General features: G+C 39.6%; 2 protein-coding genes across 2 annotated transcripts; one reads left to right on the top strand and one right to left on the bottom strand.

The window, feature by feature from the left end:
- The first annotated feature begins 2,505 nt into the window (after positions 1-2,505).
- On the top strand, positions 2,506-10,134 carry LOC142970618 (uncharacterized). Its single transcript, XM_076110953.1, has 6 exons — positions 2,506-2,553; positions 4,930-5,130; positions 5,329-5,412; positions 6,675-6,725; positions 6,858-6,893; positions 8,337-10,134. Exons 2-6 carry the CDS (start codon positions 5,026-5,028, stop codon positions 8,418-8,420), a joined length of 360 nt encoding a protein of 119 aa, XP_075967068.1. The 5' UTR covers positions 2,506-2,553; positions 4,930-5,025; the 3' UTR covers positions 8,421-10,134.
- Positions 10,135-11,297: 1,163 nt separating this feature from the next.
- On the bottom strand, positions 11,298-16,390 carry cunh3orf18 (chromosome unknown C3orf18 homolog). Its single transcript, XM_076110701.1, has 5 exons — positions 16,290-16,390; positions 14,974-15,414; positions 14,518-14,543; positions 13,760-13,889; positions 11,298-12,511 (listed from the first exon to the last, which is right to left on the bottom strand). The coding sequence occupies exons 2-5, from the start codon at positions 15,232-15,234 to the stop codon at positions 12,431-12,433; spliced, it is 498 nt and encodes a 165-aa protein (XP_075966816.1). The 5' UTR covers positions 15,235-15,414; positions 16,290-16,390; the 3' UTR covers positions 11,298-12,430.
- Positions 16,391-16,870: the final 480 nt, after the last annotated feature.

Here is a 16,870-nt window from a genome sequence, read left to right as displayed (position 1 = left end):
TACATATACATTTAAACTATGATGTAGTTGTTAGCAGATATAAAGAAACGTATTTGTCAAGTAGTGTGCAGTATTGTTCCATGGTTATAACTTCTCCCATATTTTTTACATTATTTTATTGTGTTTTTACTGTTTAGTCATTCATTATCTGTTTATACACCAGCCCCCACTTGCTGCGTGGCCACAGGAGGAGTTATATCCATTGACAAATATATTAATAAACACTGCTTGCAGCTACTTTTTAGTGTGTTACAAACCATTTATCAAATGATATACTTCTTATAAATGCTAAACATTTGGACTTAAGGTTAAGCGTTGGAAATGTTTTGTTATTTATTCTCGAAGAAATAAAAGGGATGCAGGGGCAACATCTAATTGTAGCCCCACAGGTTCAGAGAAGAACTATCAATAACAGGGGAGGTGTGGGTGGTTTACAGCACACATTTTAAGTTCCTAACATCCCCTGGAAATGCACCCTTTACCACAAAACTGTACGCCTCCCGTCCTCTCCCTGGCATTGAATGGAGCTCCAAAATACCTTCTTTGCCCCCAGCCTCTAAAGAAATCCCTCCTCTGCCTGTCTTTTGATGCCTGCCCCCACCTCTAAAGACATGCCTTTGTGCCTTATGCAGAACTGTATGCGCTGCACATTCTTTCTAGTTCTATAGGAGGATTTTTGTAACCCGGTCCTGATGAGCCCACGGAATTCAGCTTAAATAAACCTCAAGATCAGAGTCCGACCGAATCTCAGACACACCAGCCTGCAGAGGACCACTGAACTCACACATATACACGCACACAATTCTCTCGCATGCTAACCCTCCCCCCTCTGCCTTATCCCCCATTCTATCTGTCTGTTTTCTGTCGCTTAGAAATTTTCACATTTTTTTTACTTTTCAGGAAAAATTCAGAAGATACTGACATTTCATCGTTAGGAGAACTATTAGGAATGAGGTGTAGACGATGTTCCCTTTAACTAATGATGCCAATTATCCACAGCATTTGGAAATGGCAGGTTGACAGTTATGATTTCATCATCATTCTGTTCACTTTCATTTAGTAATATTAATAGTGGATGACTAATGAGATTCAAATATGACAGCAGTTCTCACCAACTGTTAAAGCTTCTGGGAAACCTGAATACATTTTAAATAAATGCTTCCACAGAATTATGCCAACAGTTTCTTTATTTATTTCGTTTTATGCCTTTTAGGGTGAATGACATAAACATTTTGTATGTTTGAATTCAACATTTTTTTTAGTTTTTAATGGAATAGTCAGATTTCAAAGGGTATTTAATCAGTAAACATCTGAATAACATCATTTAACCTAAACTATAAAGAATTAAAATGGAGCCCTGTGCTTTATCTTTGTAACTTAAAGCTTTATATTTTGGTCTCATGCCAGCACGCTCACCTTACATGACTCCATGCAGCCGCCCCTGGAATGTGTATTCACTGTGGTTCAATCATGTCGGTCTGTGTTTATCAGTTTGTGCAAATTTACAAAGTTACCTCTTGAAAATCACGAAGGCACGTTAAAAAAAAAAGAGAGATTTTTAAACCTTCACAAAAATATTCAACATAAACTACGATGGGAATATTTCTTTCCAAAAATACTACATGTCCACCCAGGGAGGATGAGATTTTCCAGTTTTTATTTCATAAAATAAAGAGAGAATAACTCAAGATAAGATTAGAGGAATAAAGAACTAGAGTGTCTAATAAAAACACTTTAGCTACATGTTCTAGGTAAGAAACTTAAAAGGGAAATGTTGTTCTTTTACTACTCACTTCTAATGTATGTTTGCGTGCAGTGCGTGATTAAATGAACCAAACTGGGGTCAATTCCTCCCCAAAAGCAAACGCTCATCCCGCAGACTTTCTTCTTAGAAACCCCAAATGTCTGTCCTTTGTTATGACTTACAGAGTGATATCTCTCACACTGTGGGTGGGGAGAGAGAGAGAGAATGAAACTTCTGCTCGAAACTGTCTAGACAGACTGATCTCACCAGAATTTCTACTAAACCTATTTCTCTCGTCTGTGGGGAACTTCCCAGCCCCCGGATCCCACTTTGGGAACCCCGGAACCAGACTCTACCCTCCCGTCTGATGCCCGTCTCTCTCCCTTTCCTTCTCTCGAGTGGGTGGTCCCGGTGAGCTTTTCGGGGCGGGGTCCTCTGTTTCAACCCTCCTACCCTCGTTCCCTCTTGAAACATGCTTTAATAGAGAAAGTATGCAATGCATACTGCTCAGCTACAACCCCCCCAATTATACTGCAACTGGGGTATTCGTGACTGGACGTCTGGGGGGGATCACACACATTTCCGATTAGAGGAGGAGAGAGAGAGCGAGAGCGAGAGCGAGAGAGAGAGAGAGAGAGCGCGAGAGAGAGAGGGAGAGAGAGAGAGAGAGAGAGAGAGAGAGAGGGAGAGTTTACCCTTTCAATCCGACCAATGAGACTGTCGATACGCTAAGATTTTCATAGTTGTGCAGGAGCACAAAGTGAGCTGACTGTGAGAACTTCCAGGTAAAACTACAAAACCGTCTCAAGGTAAGTTCAACTCTCTCCGCTCTCATTGTTGCATTTGGCGCTGCCTGCATGAACAGGAGCACCCAGCCTGAAACACGGAGCCCAGAGCCTGAATGTATGTATGTACGCTATGGGAGTGTGTATGTTCATGGCTGGTTGCAATGGAGATCTTTTGCACCTGTGTTCTTCGCCTTTGTCCTGCTTGGTAAAGTTTTTGCAGCTCTTCGGTTCATATGCTTCGGCGGACCTGCTATCACTGCGAAAAACCAACACATTTAAGATCGATTGCGCAAGTGATGGGAGCAGGGGGACGTTGTATAGCGAGCGCCGACTTTACGCTTTAAAACACCGTTGGCTTCGACTGTTGTTTTGGTGTTTTACATACGTTACTCAACCCCAAAGTCAGGAAGGTTTGAACTCACGGCCTTTGCAGCAGGAGCGCTTCACGCACCTTCTTTAAAGACTGTAAAATAATGTGGTTTTTTTTATGGTTGCAATTGCCGCCCATATGCAAAAAAAAAAAGTACATTCAGTCCCAGTACTTGACTGCCAAAGACAAACTCGTTTAAGCGGACGGTCCGCCGCTGCAAAAGAAGCGAGGACGCTTGTTGTGTTGCTCCGAAATCAGTTTATTAGCGAAACGAAACGACGCCGTGCGCCTCGTTTGCTTTTAAATCGTTTCAACGAGCATACATTTCTCAAATGGCTCTGACTTCCTTCTTCAGTGCGGCCGTTTTGATAGGCTGTGTTGGCAATTAGTGTTTGGCACATTCCACACAGAGCTGTGGTGAACGACCACCTTGGGGCATTACCAACAGCCAGTTTAAAGTTGACATTTTTAGTTTACGAAATTAATAAAAAAGTGAATAATATAGGGTATTACTTTTTTCGGAAGTAGCCATAGCTATAATGTGTAGGTTACAAAATGATACATTGTTTACAGTAACACAGGGTGATATTAATCGGACTACTGTTTTGATTATGGTTCCATTCATTTTCCTCCTCTGATTCTCAAATGTAACGATTTGCTACGATATGACCAACGTCTTCTACCCCGATGTAATTTCCTATCTCCTTATGTTTTCTGGTAATTCAATAAATTATTAATCCATATGAAAAACCCACATGGTAAAGACTATTTTGTATACTTCTGTGTGAATTAAATACATGACAAAATGCACTGAGTATTTTCTCATTTAATTAAGAACTTTAGAGCAAAATTAACTAAAGTTTTAACTGAAATTATGCGATATTATAGCAGAATTCTTATCAATTAAGATTGTCTGACGAATTTGAGTTAGAATGTGCTTGTTTATTGTCAATTTAGACGATGTATTTGTGTTTCATGATGTCTCAATAAAGGAGTTCATCACAATACGGTTCCATTGAAAGACAGTAAATTATCATAATGACTCATCGCCCATGATAGTGATAGTAAACTGAATATCTTGTGGTTTTAGGGTGTTGGTCGGACAACACGATCAGTTTGAAGATGTCACCATGGGCTCTGGGAACTTGTTTGGGGCATTTTTCACTATTTTCTGACATTCTATTGACTAGAAATGTATCAATAGAAATGAATGACAAATTTGCTTGAGTAATTACTCAACTCTATCACAATTTCCTAAAGCCCAAGATGATGTCTTCAGATGAACTTGTTTTTGTGACTTACAGTCCAAAACCTCTATCTATTCAGTTATCTGTCACATAAGACATAAAAAGCTGCGTATCCTCAAAATGGACAAATTTGAAATTTTTGCTCAAAAACGTATGTATGATCAATTAATTATCAAAATAGTTACAGATACATTTTCTGACTGTTGACTAATCAATGAATCAACTTATCTTTGCAGCTCTAAAGTTCACTAAAGGCCGCAAGCTCAGATTTGTAAATAGTTTATCATGTTGAAGTGATTATTTCCATTAACATTTTGCATGTTTTGTGTGTGTCTCAGTTTGAAACAAGTTTCAGAGTAAAAGTTGCAGCAGAACACCTACAACATGCACAAACTCATTAAGAAGTACCTGACAGAGGGCAGATGGTAAGGCAGCGTAGAGCAGATGCAGGTTTTGGATGGTAGATTGAGTTGTGAATATCTGTGCTACTTTTAGTCGCTGGACACCACTCTCATGTTTCCCTGCGTCTGCCAGACCCCTGTCTGTGTTTCGATGAACCTGGTGCCAAGGCTTATGTATAAGCAGTTCCCACGCTCGCTAGTGGAAAAGGATCCTGTGTGATTCTGAATTTTCCTTTCAATTATATGAACCACTGATTGAAACTCACTGTGGTACTTCTGCAAGAAGAAGAAGAAAAAGATTTAAAGTGGTATATTACAACTGATTATGCTAAATTCTTCAAAGCTGATTTTTGCCACTTTTCTTTGCTCCCATCTGCAGCTCCTGATACTCAAGTCTTCTCCTCTTTAAGCCCTTGAGGCCGCTCCTCCAGGTTTTGATGCCCACACTCTTTGAAGCAGGTGGACAGACACAGGCATGAGTAACAGTGGGACCAAAGAGCCGTCTCCCGAGCTGAGCCCTGCCCAGTCACCTCCTGAGCCTCAGCGCCGGGGCAGAGGTCGGCCACGGAAACAGCTGCAGGTAGGGCTTCCTTCTTTAAGACATCAATTTGATCAGCTCTCTCTTGGACCTCAAATCAAGAAGTATCTAAATAAAGAATGTCAAAGTAATTCTGAAAAACAAAGCTATTTGTTGCGTTGTCTATGTCTCCTGGCTGTTCATGCAAAGACATGTTTTCCACTGGTTAGTTATGGCGCTACATGTGATGTCTCTCTACAGGAACCTGTTGGACCACCGACTCCAAAGAGACCGAGAGGACGACCAAAAGGCAGCAAGAACAAAGGCCCCAAAACTGCACTGAAGGTTGAATCTGTTCAGAGTATCTGAGATGTTGATAAATGTATCTATATTTAAAATTACATTTCTGTATTGTAACAGTGCCTTGTTGCACTATAGTAATACAATCTACATATACATATATATATATATATATATATATGGTAAATCACAATATTTGTTGTGAATTTATTGCAAATATTGTAAGAAAGAAATAATCATATCTGGGACTTCGCAATTTAGTCGAAACAACCCTTATCTCTATGACTCCAGAAAAAATAAACCAGCAACAGACATATGTCTATGTGTGAATGACATACTGTATATATGATCTTAATGGGTTTATCTGTTCTGTGCATCTGCATTAGACGTGCCAGTGCATCTAAGAGTTTTCCATGTAGTACCTCTTGAGTTTATGTCTTTTGTAGGACAATATAAAACAGCTATATCATTATCCGCAACATTCCCATTTGCATTGTTGATTTAGAATTTGTTAGTATACAAAAATATAAAGATACCCATTGTAGTTTTGCTAAATCTTCTCTTAAAGTTTAAGTTTGAGAATTTTCAGAGGCATGTTTTATCAGGAGGAAAGATTGTTGTACTGCCCCTGCTGGCGGTTTTCCAGTTTGCCTGTGCATTTGTGCATTTGTAGATCACCGTGAAGCAACAAGTCTTTTTACAAAACATTGAGGGAAAATCACTTATTATTATTTTTTGTTGTGCTCAAAGAGTGCTTTTCCCACAATTTCTAAAAAAAAAACAATTCTTATGTGGCAACTGAACTTGTTCAACTGGTTACATCAAAGCAGAGCAACACATGTCTATGAGCCTGTAATTAGTCAATGAACACAAGTTCACACAAATTAATTGGTTGTCTGTTCACATTTGGGAAGATTTAAGAGTCAGGTATAAAATCAAAATATGCCATACATATGTGTACTTAGATGTTGATATTTTACAATTTAGTGGTTTAAAATTATCCCCATTTTTATTCAGATAGAAACACTGTAAACACTGATGCATTTGCAGTATTTAGTTGAATGTACAGCTCTGCCGTCCTTGCACACCATGTAATTTCAAGGAATGATTTACCTGAGAGAAAGGATTGTTTATGTCCTTGTTAATCACTAAGAATGTAGTTTTGTTGCAGTGCTGTTCGTTCTGCTGCCAAAGTCTCAAAAACGACAAATGAAAATGTTAATGTCCGCAATCTTAGTTAGAGATTAGAACGAAGGGACTGTTTAAATGTGAAACCTCCCCTTAACATTTCATCTGTTCTTTGTCAGAAAGAAGAGCCCGTTGGGGAGAGACGACCTCGTGGGCGACCAAGGAAATGGGTATGGAGCAATCGTTGACAGTTAGAGACTTAACGGTGTCCAAAGCCTGCAAGGTGTCTCCTGGAGCTGTACAGTCCTCGAGGGCACCTTTAGCTTCATGTTTCACTAATTCTGTTTCCTCTCTTTCCACAGCCTCAGAAAGTAGTTCAAGTAGCTGAAGAGCAACAGGTGAGGAAAACAAAATCTTTAAAAGGCTGTAAGGTGGTTGAGTTTTGCTTTGACGTAGCACTTTAAGCCACAGGTTCCCTTAACTCAACATGTATTGTGATTTAGTTTGTTAAATGATTATAGAACATTTGTTATAAGACCCTATTTCAAACAAACTGAGCAGAGGACTTGTTGCAGAATCTTTAAATCTTTAAAAGCATTACATCCTCAGAGCCTCTAAGTACATCCACACAAATACACACACAAATCGTTTTTCTTTTTAAATTAGACACTAATCAGTTATTAGTTATCATTGAAACCGAAGCTTTAGTCACTTTGATAGTTCGTGATAGTAAATAGGAGAGATGCAAGCTCTGCTTCAGTTGAACAGAAATCTCAGTTTGTGTCACACGTTTTACTTTTTGACTAAGATCAGTCACATTTGTGATGAGGGAAAAGCAGAGCCGATCTCATTTAACTATTCATGATTATCTTATGCCCAAGCCCATAGCTTGTGTTCAGCGAACCTAAACCACATTCAAAAGCCCTTTGAACCCATTATAGTGATGCTGCAGCCTACAAACCACGTTCTTCTGACTTTTCTATACTTTATAGATTCAGTTATTAGATATATCTATCTAACAGTGATGCAGAGGTGTTTCTAATAAGACAAGACTCATGGAGAGAGAGAGGATGATGAGATCCAACAAAAGCATATTGCATCTTTCTACCTGTGAGAATCCTGGTGCACTATCTATTATCAGACAAATATTAAAGTGCTGAAAGTGCCGTTGCTTTGGCACACTTGACGTAAGTAGCGAAGCAACCGATGCGCGTATTCCTTGTGCTTTACATGAATTGACTTCATGAGGATATGACGAGTTCTTGGTAATGCACAGATGGCAGTGCTGAATTCCCCAGATACACCTCCAAACATCCTTTCGAAACATCCCGTTTTGGTGAATGTACGCTGTGTTTCTGAGAAACTTTGGTTCTTGTAGCCACCGTGTTCATTTTTCAAACAGAAAACATTGCACAACAGTTGTCACCGAGGCGGGCAGTTCTCTTGATGCCCCTCGTCTGCCTTATCGCATCCCCTCCTCTGAGAGCAGTTTGTCAAAGATGCTTCAAGAACTGAAACCGTTGAGACAGACTCCCTTTCTCAGACGCACGCACGCAAAGGGGAAGAATGAGTCAATGTAGAGAGGGGAAACCTGATCTAACTGTTCTCTTCCTCTGTCTTCTTGGTTTCCTGACATAACTGTCGTCTTCCTCACATTTCTAGGTCTGACAACTGGACCTACTTCCCTGCACGCAATCACTCAATGAATTTGTAACACCCATTCTTGTTCTCTTGTGCTTTTTTTAGTAGTGACTCATTAGCCTGTGCGTAATGAGTCACTAGATAGCGACAATAACAGACAAAGTGAGAGTGTTTTTTTTTTTGGTCTCTTGCTGTTCCAGGACTCTTCAGAAGACGCTGAGGAGGGTCCCTCGGCGTTTGAGCCCTCGACATCTCAGGTTCCAGCACAGGAGGAAGGGGAGTAGATAGGATGCCTCTCTACCTACCTCAAGGTTTGGCCTCCAACAAACAGCGGTACTGTCTGACTCCTATCTGTGATGGGGATTCAGGAACACACACACACACAGATCATTGCAGACAGTGGTTTCTTCTCTCTATCTGGTACTGTACCCTGGTTTTATTGGTTCACGCTAAGAGTTTGGTGAACAAACTCTGTTTTACATCAAGGAATTCGATCTTTGAACATGGCTTTTGGTGAGGGAATAGTTTGACATTTTGGGAAATACATCTATTCACTTTCCAGCCAGAGAGTTTCATGAGAAGATTGATACAAGTCAATCTAGCTACTGTCAGCAGCTGGTTAGCTTAGCTTAGCATAAAGACTGGAAATAGCTATCTTGGCGTTATCCAAAGGTTACAAAATCGAACTACCAGCATCTCTAAAGCTCTGTAATTAACAGGTTATATCTCATTTGTTTGAACCGTACACAAATCAAAGTGTACGGATCAAACCTTTTTTTTTTAATAAGACCTTTTTTTCATTTTTTGTTGACGGAGTTCATATGCCTTTTGAGTTTCCAGTCTTTATGCTAATGTTCGCATTGTTCGTTGTATCAATCTTCTCATCTAACTCAGTGTATTTGCTAAAATGCTCACCTACTACTTCAAGGATGCCTGCTTTCCTGAACCTCTCAGTGTGTGTGTGTGTGTGTGTGTGTGTGTGTGTGTGTGTGTGTGTGTGTGTGTCTGTGTGTCTGTGTGTGTGTTTTGTGGTTGTGTGGAGAGGGGACGGGCTTGCGGGTTGAAATGAGAGGGGGTTTTAAACAAAAAAGGAACCAACCTGAACCGTTTTATTAAAACATGTTTCTAAATACAGTCATAAAGTGTCATCAATCCTCATATGAAATGGGAGCAAGACGGTGACATTTTTAGCAATGTTACAATATTAATTAACATGGTGTGCTGAAGTCATTATTATGAAAGTAGACGTGAAAGGTTTTATTCCAAAATGAAATATCCAATTCAAGTGGAAACATTAGCTCAATTGTCAATGTAAGCAAGAGTTCAGTTTAGATTAATAATCTCAATGATTTGTTTTCCTTCCAACCAGCAGCAAGAAAAAAATGCACCCAAAGGTTTGAATGGATATCTCATTTTTGGAAAGAAACTCCTCATACATACTTTGTTGAAACGTCATTTTACCACACTCAGGATTTTACTATTACAATGCTTTTACACCATATTGAAACCTCAGGTACAAAACTATTCAGGAACATGTTGTCATTCTACTCAGTAATAATTATTGTGCCGTGTTTGTTGTGCATTTCTGATCTGTATTTGACATTACCAGTATGCCTTGACACAAAGACCTCATTTAAACCTCAGTTGCCCTCAATTTCTTAATCTCTCATACTACCTCAGTAACACAAAAGATCTCCAACGAACTAACTCTCCACTCCTTCAGCAGTAATGACATACACACTCACTATTCACACACACACACACACACACACACACACACACACACACACACACACACACACACACACAACGGTTCATGTGCAGGTATACAACACAGACAGGCACGTTTTCAGGCCTACATACCAACACACAGGAGCACACTCCCGCAGAGGATTTTACCATCTGAGAGCAAATAAATCTCGTTTCTTTTTTGTTAAAACTGTATTTGTTAAAAGCTGAATTAAGGCTTGGTTTGTTCTCCTGGGAAATAAAATGCAGCCAATAGTTTACAACAACTTAAGCTTTTTAAGGTGTAGTTCCTTATGAAATACTTTGTTTTGGGGGGGGGGGGGGGGGGGTCTGTTAGTCCTTTCTCATTTTTACTACATCATGTATTTTCTCATTCTTACACTGTAAATTGTTTGTGTGACACTCTTAATACGTGTGATTGGAAAGGGCAGCAAATAACCACACTGTGCTGAAATACATGACAGTTATGGGAAACAACAAAACAACAGCACCGCAGTTACCTTGTATGAAAATTGCCAAATGAATTGTGGAGAAGTTGTTAATACTTAACACTGTAAAGTTGTTTCTGTTTTAGCAATTTATGAGAGAAAAAAAGACCCAACTTGCTCCTTCCTTTCCGATTTTACATTAAAAGTAAGACTACAAGCGACCACTGTGGCCACAATGTGACAGTAATGGATGAATGGTAAATGCAAAAATAGTGTCATAGAAGTATTAAGAAATGAGTTATTAAGTGAGCAAACTGACTTACATTGTTTATTAGTAACATCTGTCAAGTGAGACTGGCAAAAGAAAACCCTGATGTTGAATTGAGGGTGTGTTTTATTGCTTATTACTTCAACTATTCATTTGTTGTTCTTCTTTCAACAGTTACCTAGTCTTGCTTTAATAAAGGAGTTCAGTTCACCCAAATTACCACAAAACAATCTGAATGATTAGATACCACAAGAGGCTAAGTGTAAAAACCCCACACTTAAAAAGTTATCTCATTAAAAAAACTAGTTCATTTTATCTGTAATGACTCATCACAACTCTGTACTCATTTACCAACAGAATAAAATTGGTGTTTTGGAAGAATTCATTTTTTTAAACAAAGAGTTTTTTTACAAAACAAGACAGCCTATTGCAAATACTTCAACTTCCTCAGATTCTGTCCCTGAGTCATCACGTGGAAGACATTTATCCAACATGAACTGCATATTACTTACTAATTGTTTATTACATGACCTGAATATCACCCATAATTTGCTGTATATATCAAGTCTTTCCTTCTCCTAAAACCTGCTTATTTTATCACTGATGATGAGTTGTATCCCAGTACTTTCATGTATTTCAGCTTGTTGACTAAATTGCTGCCAGAGGAGTTTAATTCATTTACAGGCAGACATGTTTTCATGTTCAACTGCATTGACGTTACTTGTTTTGCCCTCCGGACTACCTCTGAAAACTAACACGCCTGGGACACATCTGAGGAAATGTTTGGATTTATCTGATCTTTTCCATCAGACCTGCAGGCGATGTGGATCATGAAATCTTGAAATAACTGTCAAACTGTTACTGTTGTAGTCCACTCATCTCATCTCACTCCATTCATGTCACCATAATGAATGAGAGTCAGCCTGAAGGGTGCCTCTTAATTTAACTACAGCTTGGTCAATGTTTATTATTTTACACACACTGTGTCTGGATATTTACTCTCTATACTGGGACAACGTTGGTCTGTGATCTTACTGATGGTGATATAGTTACATACAGTACTTGATCCATTTTCAACTATTGAAATGTTGAAGTGTAACTTGAGAAATAATCTTCTATGCCTTACTTTTAACACACTTTTGTAGTTATGTTATTGATCCTCATCCACTTCATTAATACAACTCACAAACCTGTGATATATATTTTATGATTCTTTACCATGTGATTTGTGTTATTCTGCTTCTTTATCGCTCATCAATAAAATATCACACCTATCGACTCCTTTGTTATAGATTTGTACAACAAAACCCTTTTTATCAAATTGGTTTAAATAGTTTTAATGTATACAGACGGAAACAATCCTTCATTGCTCAATAAAGAAGAAACAAAATGGAGAGGGACAGTTCACTTAAGGATGGTGACACATCCAGAGTTCAAGCTTGTCAGAGACAAAAGACCACAAAATCAGTATAACACAAATTTACACTTCTCTTTTATCAAACATGGAAGTAGATATTGAAGCTCAGAAGAACTTCACTGACAAGCTACCAACAATTGTAACACTAATGACACAACATGATTCAAGAAAAGTGCATCACACTCCATTTGTGCTCCAAATGACAACAGTGCAAGATCATACATGATGCTTCCCATTATGCTCCCTCATCATACATGCAACCTACGCTTTTTTTCTTCTTTTGAAAACCACGGGCATTTCACGTACTGTGTCGTAGTGATGAAAACTTTCACCAAAGCTCCAGTTGTTGCCAGAACCAGTCCAGTTTTCCCTTTGTTTTCCTTCCTCGGAGACAGTCTGTTTCTGGATGATTGAACTAATAGAAGAGAGCTGTTAAGCATTGAGAGCTTTGGCTACATCTGTGAAGACCAGGCGACTGGGCCTCTGCGTGGTCCCCTGGGAGGTTGTGAGAGTCTGCAGAGGAGATACAACTGTTAGTGACATTAAGATCAAACGGGGTCTCCAGCCTCGGATTGTAAGAAATAGTATTGACTGCTATTTGTCCCCTTTTTATTCATTTTAGGACCATCAAAACAGCTGAATCAACTTAATATTTGAGGATGTAAAGTATGACTGATAACTGAAACCAGAGAAAATGTGTTCGGACCAGAGGCCACATATAAAACCAAAGAGTATGCGAACATTTCATGTACTTTTTTAAGGAATGACATTCGCTCAGTTTGGTTTAGTTGCCATGTGTGAGATGGAATTGAAAGCTATGGAAAAAGCTAATAAGTGGGCTAATTAGATTGTGAGCTTACGTTCATGTTATGAAACTTTGGCTACTGAACAAAAAAACAACAAATAATAAATAAAACAAATAAAACAGCACTTATCAGTACTTCTCAACATATCACTCCAATTGTACCACTAGAAGTCTTCAACGTGTGTATTAAACTCATGAATGGATTGATTTGATTATTTAAAAAATATCACAAAAAGTGGTGTTTTGCATACTTTTTGAGTGCATGTGGCCCCTGGAATATTTGACGATCAAAGTATTAAGTTGAGGGAGCACAAAGGAAAGGATGAAAGATAATATGGATGCATGTTTAAAGGTTACGACTGAATGTGATGGTGTGTGTCCTCTATTAGCATATACTTTAACATAGATTAGTTCATATAAAATGAGAAACAATAAACATTACACAACATTAGTTTGAGATACTGAAATAATGATAGAATGAGGATGAGAGATGGTTCAAAAGACACACAGGTGATACTTTACCATGTTTGCCTTTTACCATTATGCCATTGTTACAACTTAAAAGAAATCAAAGGAAGTAAAGATAAATTATGACAAAAAACAAACAAATTTCAACAGTTTCAAATTCACCGCTATAAATTGTACAAAATAAGCTGATCATCAGTAAATGGCAGAAATTGAGAATTTATCAAAAAATAATAACATGTAAAATATACAGTGGACATTATTAAATCTACAGCTAACACGAGCCAAAATAATTGCTTTGATGTACCACAAATATAGATAAAAAATGTGTGTTTTGTTATTGATCATGGTAAAAATTGTATACGCCATTAAAATATAGTTATCATGGCTTTTGTGGTCATCAATCCATTCACCACGTCTGAATGGGAGCGCTTTCATTCTAGTTAAGGCATGTTGTCAAACAGCTTCAGTGGTTCCTGTGAGAACTTTACCTTGGCATTGGGACCTGTGAGGCTGCCTTCCCGGCCGTGGTCCAGTAGTTCCTGTTCCAGCAGGTCATCTTGTTCTTCAGCCGGGTCAAAGTTGTACATGGGCATGAGCTGGTGCCTCAGCTTCTCCAACCTGTATGACAAGAGTATAAAGATGAAGACCAGTCAGCATTTAAATCTAGTGTTGGTAATCTTCTAACGAGATTTCTCGCTCGATTTCTCATTCGATTTCTCGCTAGATTTAGCAACTCTTGGAGCTAGTGCTGCGGGCTACTTTCATTAAAAATGATTTGGCAACACTGGACTGGGTTTTTGGGTTGGATAATTGTTTTTAAATCTAGTATACTCTTACAAGTCTCTCAAGATTATCTACCCGGTTTAAGTGAGGAGAAAGTATACCTCATTGCAATGCCGGATTAACCTAGTAGGTTAAAAATGGGCGAAAAGGTGCTGACCCCTACAAAGCCTCCACCAATGTGTGTATATATACTGACATCTCCAAGTTCCAACTAGTGCAACCAGATGGAATAATACACAAATTGTGTTTCTGTGGCAACATGTATAAACTAAAATAATAAAGCTTATTAAACTAGATTTTGACACAGGGCCCCTCTACAAGACAGCCACAAAATAACCTAATACTGAAGGACTTAGTTGATACTACGTTTTAGTGGTGCTGCAAATAATCAAATTACTAAAACCAATTGGCATGTCGTAAACTAAGGCCGTGGAATCAGCAAAAAAAGTCTTTGTAAACTTACCGCTTCCGTTTCCGAATATACAGCATCTAGGATGGAGAAAGACAGATATAATGACAAACAAGCAGTGTTGTTGATAGAAGTAACATGCACAAAGGAAATGACTGAATGCAAGTATATAGTACCAATGACATGTGTCAAGACAATTATACACAAATGTGGACGACTGTGGCTCAGAAGGTAGAGCGGGTCGTCCCTCAATCAGCAGATCGGCGGTTTACCCCGGCTTCTCTAGTCCATGTCGATGTGTCCTTGGGCAAGACACTTAACCCCAAATTGCTTCCAAAGGCTGTGCCATCAGTGTATGAATGGGTGTGAATAGTTAGATTACATGTAGTGTTAAAGCTCTTTGAGTGGTCGGAAGACTAGAAAAGCGCAATACAAGTACAAGTAAGAAAAAAATGAATTTCTACTTAATCAAATGTTATTTTACAGACAATATTTAAAATGATTCCTCACAATTGCCACGGCCAAGCCAATGACAGTGATGATGCCAAAGGGTACGAGCACCATTCCCATTCCCGAGCCCTCGATCACCGCCTCTGGAAACGCCGTGGCATTGAAGCTGGTGTCGTTTGTTGTTATAGTAACAGTCATTAATGTCGTTCTTGAGGTGACATTGTCTCTGGCGCTCTTGCTCGTCGAGAGGAAGGGGATTGCGGTGGTCGTGGCAGTTGTAGAGAGAAAACTTGTAGTTGTCTTAGCTGCAGTAACAGCCATGGTCAGGCGTAACAGTTTCAACGGAAGGATGTATTTTTGATCTCTGTGTGTGTGGATGTCGTTGTGTCGCTCAGCCTCTAGTGCATCTCATGGTCGACACAGGTGTCTTCCCTTTGGGTTGAGGTCTGCTGGGGCATTGATGATACGCTGGTCATATGATGAGGAGAATAAAACCTAAAACTGAAACAAAAAGGTTAAACAGTATGTGATAAGTAAATGGTTATTGTAGGGAGCATGAATACAAATGAAGTGTTCCTTTAAATGCAGCCAAACTACTTAAATATAATTTCCAATTTGCTTCTGTGCACTGATTAATTACTGAAAAAATTCAAACATTTTAGTTTTGGCACACCTCACGCTCAATTTCAGTCAAACCACGGCTGATTGTGCCAGCAGGCGTGTGGTGGGTGTTTTTGGGGCAGGATGTGGGTAGCAAAGGCACAGGAGGAAAGTGGCATAACAAACTTGATAAAATGCAGAGGAATAATAACCACTCAAACTGTAACGTGCACTGTGAGGAAATGTTTTGGCATCAAAATCTAACTTACACCCACACACGCTACCGCACACACAGCTTCCATAAATATCCACTGCATCCAAACCCTCGGTACATGTACCTCCAACCCACACACACACACACACACACACTGTACACATCGCATGAGAGAGAGGAGCATCGTATGCCGAAGATTTACATATATTATGAGATATAAAACGTTTCCTTTAAAAGCAGAAAATAGACACATGATCCATTTCTCCTTAGTGCATCCTGTCTGCTGAGCCCTTAATGAGGAACATGTGCAGCTGAATCAAACAAACAATGAAAACCAAATTCTGGATTCAGTCATCACTGTTGCCTATAGTTAACAACCCCTGCACTGCAACAAGACAGACATCTTTGTTTGGATCATGTTTTAGTCTTATTACTGTGTGCTACTGACACATAACGTGTATCTCATCTCAGCTGTCCTGTCCAAACAGCTGAGCTGCTAATCCCGCCAACGTGACCGGGTCCTACTACCATGTGTCCTCTCAGATTAGAGATGCAGACGTACCTTAACATACAACATGCATGAATTCAGAGGTGATCTGCGGCAGACCGGGGTTAGCTAGAGAGACGAAAATTTCACTGGAAGAGGCAGCATTTCCTCCAGCGGCTGCTCCTCCTCCTCCTCCTCCTCCTCCTCCTCCTCCTCTTCTGCTTCCCCCTTCAGCAATGCAGGTACTGCACAGGCTGTTTACACTGACAAAACAGCCATTTCTTTGTGAGGATGGACTCCACACACCAGATTTAACCCTATCCCGGCAGCCTCCAAGGGATCACCTTCCCGTTCTCCGGTTGCCTCCTCGGATCTCCCCCCCCCCTCCCCCGTCTTGCTCTTTCTTGTATTTCACACAACAGAGCAACAGAGGCTGCTCCAGGGATGCTGCAAACAGAGATCAGTGCGGCAAGCTCCCTCCCCCGCCACCCTGTTATTGGTCTAATGGCTTCAAGATGACAGATGTGGTTGGCTCCCTCAACTGTCTATTTGGCTTTGCGGGATGAGAATGGGATTTAATGGCTCTGCACACCAGATGCTGTCAGACCCATGTGAATGACTGCATCCGGCAGCTCTGAGGAAATTAACCCTATGAT

Source organism: Anarhichas minor, unplaced genomic scaffold (assembly GCF_050575085.1).
Source record: "Anarhichas minor isolate MPS153535 unplaced genomic scaffold, ASM5057508v1 ptg000043l, whole genome shotgun sequence".
Classification (NCBI taxonomy): domain Eukaryota; kingdom Metazoa; phylum Chordata; class Actinopteri; order Perciformes; family Anarhichadidae; genus Anarhichas; species Anarhichas minor.
The sequence above is the reverse complement of the archived record's forward strand: the minus strand, read 5'-3'. Positions and strand labels throughout refer to the sequence as shown.

Bases quoted from the DNA above. Each gene is read 5' to 3' on its own strand.
- LOC142970618 (XM_076110953.1), top strand. From the start codon at position 5,026: ATGAGTAACAGTGGGACCAAAGAGCCGTCTCCCGAGCTGAGCCCTGCC. The intron at 5,131-5,328 runs GTAGGGCTTCCT...GTCTCTCTACAG, and splicing joins GGCCACGGAAACAGCTGCAG to GAACCTGTTGGACCACCGAC. The intron at 5,413-6,674 runs GTTGAATCTGTT...GTTCTTTGTCAG, and splicing joins GCCCCAAAACTGCACTGAAG to AAAGAAGAGCCCGTTGGGGA.
- cunh3orf18 (XM_076110701.1), bottom strand. From the start codon at position 15,234: ATGGCTGTTACTGCAGCTAAGACAACTACAAGTTTTCTCTCTACAACT. The intron at 14,544-14,973 runs GTGAGGAATCAT...TCTCCATCCTAG, and splicing joins TTGGCTTGGCCGTGGCAATT to ATGCTGTATATTCGGAAACG. The intron at 13,890-14,517 runs GTAAGTTTACAA...CTTGTCATACAG, and splicing joins TATATTCGGAAACGGAAGCG to GTTGGAGAAGCTGAGGCACC.